At 49.1% G+C, this 9,699-nt stretch overlaps 1 protein-coding gene across 1 annotated transcript in view; it reads right to left on the reverse strand.

Annotated features, from left to right (window-relative positions):
• Positions 1-9,699, reverse strand: part of VPS53 (vacuolar protein sorting 53 homolog (S. cerevisiae)) — a gene marked incomplete at its 5' end in the record, with an annotated part of 34,179 nt that overhangs the window by 1,852 nt on the left and 22,628 nt on the right. Inside the window, 2 exons of the mRNA XM_010194966.1 lie at positions 1,561-1,698; positions 4,745-4,814. Of these exons, the coding sequence (XP_010193268.1) occupies positions 1,561-1,698; positions 4,745-4,814 (208 nt within the window). The remainder of the gene's footprint in view (positions 1-1,560; positions 1,699-4,744; positions 4,815-9,699) is intronic.

A 9,699-nucleotide genomic window follows, 5' to 3' on the forward strand; every position in this document is an offset into this window, starting at 1 on the left:
GTACAATTTGGAAACAGCAGAGAGAGCCTGAGCACTGATAAAAAGAGATGACCCGTGACTGGCTCACTCTGGGCTCCCGCAAGGACACCTTCCTACAGAAATCCCGGTGGTCCAGTGGGAGCAGGCACTTGCAAGAGTCCTTTTTTCTCTCCCAGACCCAAGAGATGGGTGCTGACACCAGCCCCAAATGCTGTGTGTGGGTTACCAAGTCTTAGGGTGATCTGTCACTACGGGTAATGAACCTGCCCCAGCCGTTCAGCCCCACCACCTGCTGATCACACAGGGCCTGGTCTTGTGAAGGGCTCTGCAGAGCACTGCAGGTCATAAAAGTGCATCGCTGTTTAATTACCAGTTACGCTGAGCCCTCACTTGGGGCCAGCAGAGGCGCTTTACACAGCAGTGGGGTGAGCACGGGGTCTGACAAAGTGGCTCTCCTACACTGCTTTCACCTCAGTCCCAATGAAGTCAATGTGATTAGCATCACGAATGTTAACTTGTGGCGGACAAATTCACTCCATTCATTTGCTGATTCACACATAAGCTCCAAGGAAAGACCTATGCAACAGGCACCAATCTTCCCTGCTGCTCTGATATAGCAGTACCAGGGTATTTTTCTTCGGGTCATTTCTAAGAAAATTCAGACTTGCTTTAACGTATCTACTGACATCTCAGGCATCTTACTCTGAAAGCACAGAACTAATTTCTGAATTGAGAATGCAAACTCAGCCGTGACATCACCTTGGGTGTGGGAGCAAAGCCGCACTGAGCAGCAGGCAAGCACGGATACTTCGGGCTCTGCAGCTCCTCCTCGCCTCGGCTGCGGTTTCCAGGAGGCTCTGCCTGCCCTGCCCGCCCCCAGGTCCCACTGATTCACTCACAAGAACATCTTCCCTGCATTTTTGGGGAGCAGGGGACAATCCTGTCACCCAGAAGGGTACAACTGCACAGCTCCCGTGGCTTCTCCTGGGATCAAACCAGCAAGGCAACAGAGGGCAAGGGGAGACTGCTTCGCTTGTTACTTTTAATGAAGACAGCACACTGCTTTTGGGTCATTTTCCAGGCACCAGGTCTGGAAAATGAAAAAGGCCTCTGGTGAATACAGTAACCCAGACATGTTTGCACTGGCTGTTACACTAGACAGTAAACAGGTGACTCAAGCACAGCTTGGCTCCCCTGCACCGTGGAGTCTGCACCAAGGCCTGGAGTAACCTGAACTGGAGGGGTTTGCCCTGAGGCAGTCACTTACAGATGCTAACCCTGATTTTCACAAGCTCCTGAGGGAATCTGGTGCCCCAGCTCTCCTAATAAGCACAACGTGAGCCCTCGGTTACCTTGGAAAACGAGGATGAAAACTCAAACGCAATGTTACAAGAGAGTGGGGGCAAAACCAAGGCGAACCAGGCGGTTCTGTGGAGCAGCTGGCAGCGCACCCGGACAAGCGCACAAACGCTCACGTGCGATCGCAGATTGCTGCTTTCAAAGGAAGGGCCCCCTGGAATTCGCTCGCTCCGATTCCCAGCCCAGCAGTCTGGCTGGCGGGCTGTCAAAAGGCTGGATTACCTTCAGGATCATTTCAGCCCGAGTCATGCCTTTCACCACTATCTTGGTGTAGCTGGCGGGAGCCTTCCTCACCACTTGGGACCCGATGGAGGGCAGATCCAGGAGCACCATCTTCAGAGAGTGAGTGTCCAGCAGCAGCTGCAATAGTGAATCACATCCCGTTACTCAGGTCTCTTTCTCCAAGCTCCATTAGCTGCTATAACCCAACTTCCTTAAAAGTTTACCACCTCCCACATTGGAAAGAAGTCCTGGCAGTGGGACTGCAGGAGCAGGAGGGACTGACCCATGTAACAATGCTTCAAGGAGCCACGATCACCCGTAGCTGCCTATGAGCATCGTTCGTTGGTTTTAACAGAGCACTGCTCTGCTGACTTGAAATGACTTATGGCAGCGCAACATCTGGCACTTAAGGCATCGACTTCCCGTCCTCTTCCCCTCCACAGTATAAAGTGAAACAATCTCGATTACCTGTAGCTGTATCATTCTTCAGATACTGAGCTCAGGTTGATTAACACCACACTGCCTTCTGCACCCAGCCGCCCATCGTGTCAGGTTTTCTGCATTTACTCAACCACTTGCAGATTTATTTTTTTTAAAAAGAAAACTGCAACACAATAATACAGCTACACTGAGAACTGCTCCATAGCCAGTGCTGTGGCACACTGAAACTCACAGCCTGGATGCTGGTTTTTACCATATAAGCAGCTAAATAAGCAGGAAGCAGCAGCCACAAAATTCGGCAAGGGCAGACAAGCACTGTCTAGTGACAAAATGCTGTGGGTTAGGGATTCTTAGAGCAAAATTACCCCAAATACAGCATGAGTTATGTTTAAAGAGGTGTGACAAGACCGGTGAAGGACAGAAACATGAAATCAAACTAGATGAAGAGGAGCCCAATTTATTTACACAGCAGTGGGTGCGAAAACCCCCTGGGCTGCCGGCACACCCAGTGCGTTCCCTGCAAAAGGGCTCTCAGGAGCAGGGGAAAGCTCCTTCTGGAAGGACACACGAAGTTATGGGCACAGAAGGACACACGAAGTTAGGGCACTGCAGAACCCCTCAGCAGTCACCACAAACAGTATGAACATTCATGGTCCAGCTTTCAGTGCACATGGGAATTCAGTTCAAACGCAAAGGACCACTCCGAGGAGGGCGCTGGGTCACACCAGATCAAATCTGGACCCCGTTATCTGCAGCAGCACATCACTGCTGCGTGCCGCCGGCTTCATGGTTTGCACGAGATGAACCGATGCTGCCGATCTCATCCTGGGAAGCCAGGAAACCACAGCACGAACGAGCAGCTCTGCGCACCCAGAGCTGCTGGAGCCCGGTGTTGGCTCAGGCTGCCGGCGCTGGATTCCTGTGAGGGATCCCATAGACGGAAGATGTTTCCACCGTTGGGGAGTTTACGTCTTTCCCGCATAAACTCTTTTATCTATTTCCCATAAAGTCTCCTCATCTGCTTCCTCCATTACCCACTGCAGGTCCCTGCATTGCCAACTCGCTGCCAAAGCCTCCCGAGATGGAGAATTGTTATTAAATCAGAGAGACAAACACGGAAAGTGAAACCCCACAGGTCTCATTTCCTGTGCTGAACACCTCCGTAAATACCACCCCAGTGTCCAGATTTCACACATGATTAGTAGCAAACAGTGGGAAAAACTGCGTTTGGGACCAGGAAGGCCAGCACAGCGTATTCCACAGCAACATTTGCACTGGGGATAGAAACCGGCATGGGAAGATGCTGGTGGGTGACAGGGGGTGTTCAAAAGATGCTACAGCAATTGAGGACCCACACACTGCAGAGATGGAGGAGATGGGATTCTGTACATCTAACCCCAGGAAGGTATGTCCCACTTATAATGAGGGAACAGCCTGTGAACCAGGCTAATAAAAACCTTCCTGGCCAGTTTTAAAGAACCAAATTGGGCCTGTTATTTCAATACAGAAATATTAAAACCTTTTAACATTAGTCACAACCTCACTGCTGGCAACCAGTTAGTCATTTCAGATGCTTATTTGAAAAATGATTTCATTTAATCACTCTCAGGTTATTGCTCATTGCACAAGATGAGCAGGAACTGCGCTTCACTCATTTGTTTCCCATTAAGAAAGAGGACGGTTTTGATGTAAAGCTCCTGTTTCATTTTGCAGGCACAAACTGCTCAGAACTCATCTTTGATGCCTAAAACCCAAGCAGCTTTTAAGGCACCAGTTTGAAGTTCAGAGCAGTCCCATTAGGGATGAGACTGCTGGGCTTTTTAAACAGCCCCAGGGGAGCAGCTGTGTGTGCAGGGCACAGCTGAAAGCCGCCTCCTCCAAACCCCATCCCCGCAGAGCAGCGGGGCCCAGCCTGCAGGCAGGGGTGGGAGACAGGGGTCACAGCTCCACAGCTGCATCCATGGTCTCCAGGTAATAAAGATCATGGGCTGCCCACCCACACGAATTCGGGGACAGGGGCTCCTGTCACAGGGCACCGTTTCTACAGAAATGCATACATTGATTCAAGTGACAATAATTCAACAGCCAGGCAGGCTCCTGGGAGCAAGCTGGGGACTCCTGAGCCCCAGGTGTTGGGTCATCACTTCCCTGGGTCTCAGAGGTGGGGATGGCTCTTCCCCCCCCCACAGCAGTGTTTTGACGTGTGTTTGCAATGCCTGAGGAAGCAAGTCCTGGAAGGCATTTACACAGGAAAGGAACTGCCCCATCTTAAGGCAGGGCAGCATCTCTCACCTTGCGAGATTCAAAACTGCCACAAACCCAGGGCCTCCTTTGAGGAATTTTTGGGACAGAAAAAACATTGGACTACGTCTTCAAAACCCCATCCTCCCTGGACAGCTCTGAGGAAAGGAGGACAGGGGCCATCCCTAAGTAGCAGGCAAACTGGAGAAGGCAAAAGTCCATTTGCACTCACTGGGACTCAGCCAGGACCATCACTACCAGCTATCGGTACTTTGGCTGGCGAAGTGAGAGCTCCCCTGCTTGGGAAGACCTCTCCCAGGACAGGTTCAACTGCAGCAGCATCGCTATAAACCTGCTTCCACTCTGCCCTGTACCACAGCGTATCCCTGTTGTTCCAGTTGCACCAGACCTCAGGACACGTAACTCAGCTCTCTGCCCCTTTTGGCCAAAAACTGCCTTGAATTCTTAAACCCAAAAGTTATAAAATACAACTTCTTCTTACCTGTTCTGCGCCCACCATGCTAATGGGTTTGCACTTGAAGAGGTGGTTAATGAACTTGGGAATGAAGGAGCTGCAGAGACAGAAAATGACACAAGTACATGTGAGTATGTGGAATCACGCAGTCTTCTGTGCTAACAAAGCATGAAAACCACACCAGGACGGCTTTCCACAAAGACACTGTTAGTGCCTGGTTCTCGAGCTGACTCCAGCCACATTTACATACTCTATGTAAATAAACTGCTATAAGCTATATATGAAGTATTACAGCAGAAGGTCAAGAACAAGCAAATGAACTATGGTACATAACAGAAACAGCAACACGCCAGCATTAGTACGGCTATTCACGGAGTGGAAGTACCTTGACTGCATCCAGAACTTACATTTTCCTGCATACCGGTAATTCCATACCGTGCACATTACACACTGAACTTGAGGTCCAGCCAACGCTGGAGGTCTGCTGGGCCCTGGACACTCACACACAAAGGCCTTTCCAGAAAGCTTCTGGCCAACACAATCAAGACAAGAAAAAGTTTCGTGAAAAGGAAAACACCATGACCCTGTTTTAGTAACACAGACTTCAGTCAGAAAAACGACTATGGTACATATACTCAACTGGGGAGAATTTAGCAAGGATGGAAGCCCAATATTCATCACCTTAACAACATACTCCAGAGCATAAGCTTTGGTTTTAGCCTTTTGCTTCTTGATTTTAGGCTCTGCAGTACTTCCATCAGTGAAGTAGACGCTCTCATCTAGCAGAGGGGCTGGCTGAGCATCTGCAAGACATCTCCTACTCCACCAAGGTAGAGCACCAGGAAAACTCAAGGGTTGAATGCAAGGAGAGGGGTCAGTGAGAGCAAAACCAACTCCATCCATCAGGACCCCACCACTCATCCTCTTGTCTTCCTTTTGCTGCCTTGCTTTTTAATGTACTCTGCTTCTTTCACACGGTCTTCTCTGGCCGAACGCCTACAAGGCTCACGTGTCCAGGACCTTGTCCATGACCTGGTGGCAGGTCTTCAGTTTTGATGGCTGTGTCCTAAGTTCACGTTAGTCAGTCTGCTTTGAATGAGGCGCCGTTTATGGTGATGATCTAAATTCAGTGCGGTTTCCCCTGTGCATCTGTCAAGCTATTTGTTTCCTCCCCACGAAGCAGAGTGTGGACAGCATCTTGTTTGTCCTACCACCTGTTTCCCAAGCCAGGACATTAATTTTTTGCCCTTTCTCATGGAAGACTGACAAAAGCGTAGCTCAGGCACAGAGCATGCCAAGCTGCTGAGCAAACTGAAAGAAATGGCTCAAGGAAGAGTCCTTCTAAGCAAAGGCTCCTTCCCTGCCTCTTCCCTCAGACGCAGCCACGGCCTCTCTCAGTGAATCATCTTTTCCTGGAGAGGTGTTAAGGAGAACAATTTCAAACTACTGTTGAAAACCAGCTACTGGGCTGCCCCAAACAGCTTTGAATTTGGCCACCAGAGAAACAACCTTGGCAACAAAATACAAGTAAGAGGAGGAAAACAAGCCCTGGCTCCTCTCACACGAAAGTATTACAGCAGAGATGTGACTTATCTGGTATATAAGCCCGTTTTTCAGGTGTATAACTAATTCCCAGAGGGCAATTAGGAAGTGCAAAGCACAGCTGGAGCTTAGGTGATCCTACAAAATGATCGATCTGCTCTGGAGGCAGCAGCTTGCTCCAAGCGGAAGAGCACGAGAGCATCATTGTACCTTTGATCTTGCATGTAGGTCCAAGTCTCCCCCCCTCTGCAAGGTCAGGCGTGGAGCTAACGCTCGCAACGTGTATGGGAAACAGGGAGAGCCTTGCTTTCTGCAGAACGGCAGATAGCAGCCAAAGGACCTCCTCCCCTGTTCTTTTTAATCTTCTTTTCTATATAACCACATGGTCTCCCATAGACAGCATTCTGCCTTGCGTGAAACAATTCCCAGGCCCCTTAGGATGGCCACCCACAATCAATGCAGAAGGCTAAAGCGACCTCCTATCTCCACATGCCTCTTATTTCACGCTGCCTTATTGGAAACAGCTTCTCAGCTCCAGCAGGACAGACAAGACAACCCGTAAGATCCAAGGGCTGCTCTGGTATTATTTTCCTTTTATTTGACTAGCAGAAACCATCAGGAGCAATTGCACTTAACTGAAAAATTCACTTGAGTCCCTTGCCTAGGCTGGACTCGCTGCTTGGCTCCCTGAGCACACAGCAGGCGATCCTGACACGAATCATACGTGCGCGTTCAACAGCAACGCTCCGCACGCATTTGTACTGCAAATGCCTTGACTCCCTGCACATGCACAGAGCTAGACTGGATGCCAGAATTCATTTACAGCTTCAGCTATAAAACTGAGTCCAGCAAACCTTCCACAGAAGCAGACAAGTCCCCAGTGTAAGAATAAAGCAGTGCAAGACGGATTAGGAACGTAAAGCACAGAAACCACAGCATCTGAGAGGCTCCCATCCAACGGGAGTGGCTCTGCCAAAGCCTGTGTTTTTCTAATCCCCTGCGCTGGTGATGCATCACACACAGTGCCTCGCTAGGCAAGGCAGACAGAGATGCAACCCCAGTCTGTCTGTCCGACAAGAGATGAGTTACCACAGGACATCACTCAAAGCATCCTGGTGTCCCCGAGTCACTGCAGCAGAGAAGGGATTTGCTTTACACCACCCTTCGAGCTGGTGCCCAGCCCCAGCCTTGCAGGCTCACCCAGGCTGAGCTCAGCTGCTGCTTCGAAACCTCCAGGAATCTCCTCATCACCATCTTCCTGCACCTTCCACTGAACCCTGCTTGCTAACAGCATGATGCAGAGGCCAGAGCAAATGGGCAGACGCCTGCTGCGGTTACCCCCCGCGCTCGGCCGATCGTGACGGACAAGGTGCTTTCTGGCGAGGGGCAGAGCTGTTTGTTTTTCCTGTCTCTCGGTTCTAATCTCTTCCTCATTGAGGTCAGGTCACAGACTTCCCAAGCACATCCCAGCGTAGCAGCCACAGCCTCACCGCTCTGGTTTTTTATTTCAAAGGATAAAGACCAAGAACAGAGCCCCTCACCCTGCCTGCGAGAGCCTCCTGGGAAGCCGGCTGCCTCTCACTGTTTCAAGGGAGCGAAGGTTGCATACTGGTCAAAACAAAGCAAAAATGACAAATTAGGTTAGAGGATTGATGCCATTTCTGATGGCCATTTTTCTTCTTCCAGACTTGGCTCAGATGCTTCAGTTTTAAATTTAGTGACTTTAGATGCCTTCTCCCCTGTGGTCCTGTAACTCAACACTTGTGCTTTATCCAATCCATTAGAGCTGAGAAGTGGCTGGCAGTTCAAAAAGATCCAGGCATTAACATACGGAGCAGCACAATGCCTGTTAAAAGGATTTTCAGTGTTGTGGAGCACACAAAAGGCCAGGTATTTATATGGGGCAGGCCCCCATATTCCATGAGAATTCAGAGCTTCAAAAATACAAATGTTTGTGTGCATTAAAATGCCGTAAGCAATTTAAGTAGGTCAGTCCACCCTCACCACTGGGCTAGTTCTCCTTAAAACCAAGTTGTACAGAAGGACTCTAAATATCACCTGGCAAAAACAATTTTCAGGAATCAGATTTTTACTTCTAGACCTAATCCACGGCACAGTGAATTCAGGACTGTGTTCAAGTTTACTGTGCTGGAGATCAGAGCTGTCGTTGTGCTAAAAAAGGTTTTGAAGTGGAGCGGTAGTTTTGCAGGTTTCTGTGCTCTTCTGTGGAACAAGCTGTGATGAAGGCACTCAGCTCAGATGTGAACTTCTCCAAAACGAGAAAGCTGGTTATTTCATCCGGAGTTTACTTGGTATGCGCTTAGCAATAAAGTTAAAAGGCAGGCAACTAAGTTGAGGTATTAAGAGAGTGCTGTGAACAGCTGAGTAAATGAGTTTTTTATTTATCACCACGTTAGCGACATAAAATTCAAGTGTAACCACATAGAAGGCTTAAGTGCAATAAATTTTCACTGAGACAGCATTTCAAACAGTGGTTATGGGCAACGTCATAATATGATTTATCAGTAACTGCTCGTTAATGCAAACTAATGAGTACCCCGAGACAGAAAGGGGGAATGAAATTCCCGGGCCAGCCTCCCTGCTGCGAAAGCAACGCTCCTCAGCAGAGCCTGCTGCATCCTCCCTGCTGCAGCTCCGGTCGCAAACCCACACAGTAACTGCCCGGCCGTACAGTTTATTTCAGGATGATTAGCTTATTGCAGATGAATGAAACGTTAAGGTATTTTAGAGTGACACATGATCTGTGTGGTACTGCTCCCAAGTCTACCAGCACAGTCACATGCAACACCAAAAGCAGCAGCCTCAATTGGCAGAGCCCGCCTGAGGGTTTTTCTTGGGGCATTGGCATGCAAAGCTCAGCTGGCCACAGGCAAGCACAGAAGAGTTCCAAGTATCTTCCCAAACAACTGAAGTTTCGTTTCAGATGCATAGCTTCAAATTCTGGATGCCCAAGAGGTGCTGGAGAGCTGCACCCTCAGCTCTGAATCCAGAGGCGAAGGGAATTTCTGTCTCACCCTCCAGTTCTTCCATGACAGTGGTAATATCCCTCAAAGTCTGAATGCGTATTTCCCCTTCCTTACTGAACTATTTTTGCACAGCTTTTAGACCATGAAGGTAGAATATACTCATCACACACAGCCTCCTTGCAGGGCTACAGCTATTATAGAAGTTATTTGGAGGCAAATGATGCACCAGATTCCTCAGCACCTGGAAGCAACACAGCCTCTGGAAAGAAAGGAGGTTCCCATAGCAGAAGTCGTGTCTGAATTCAGACATTCAGAGCCTTTTTAAGATGCCCAACTCAAAACCTTCTCTACTTGGCAAGCAGTGGACAGTGATCACCACAGTATTTTATGGGATGGTTTAGGCACATGAAAAGGAACTAATCAATACAAATGTCTGAGAAAATCTGCCTCAGC

The sequence above is a fragment of the Mesitornis unicolor genome, unplaced genomic scaffold, assembly GCF_000695765.1.
Source record: "Mesitornis unicolor isolate BGI_N332 unplaced genomic scaffold, ASM69576v1 scaffold37610, whole genome shotgun sequence".
Lineage (NCBI taxonomy): Eukaryota > Metazoa > Chordata > Aves > Mesitornithiformes > Mesitornithidae > Mesitornis > Mesitornis unicolor.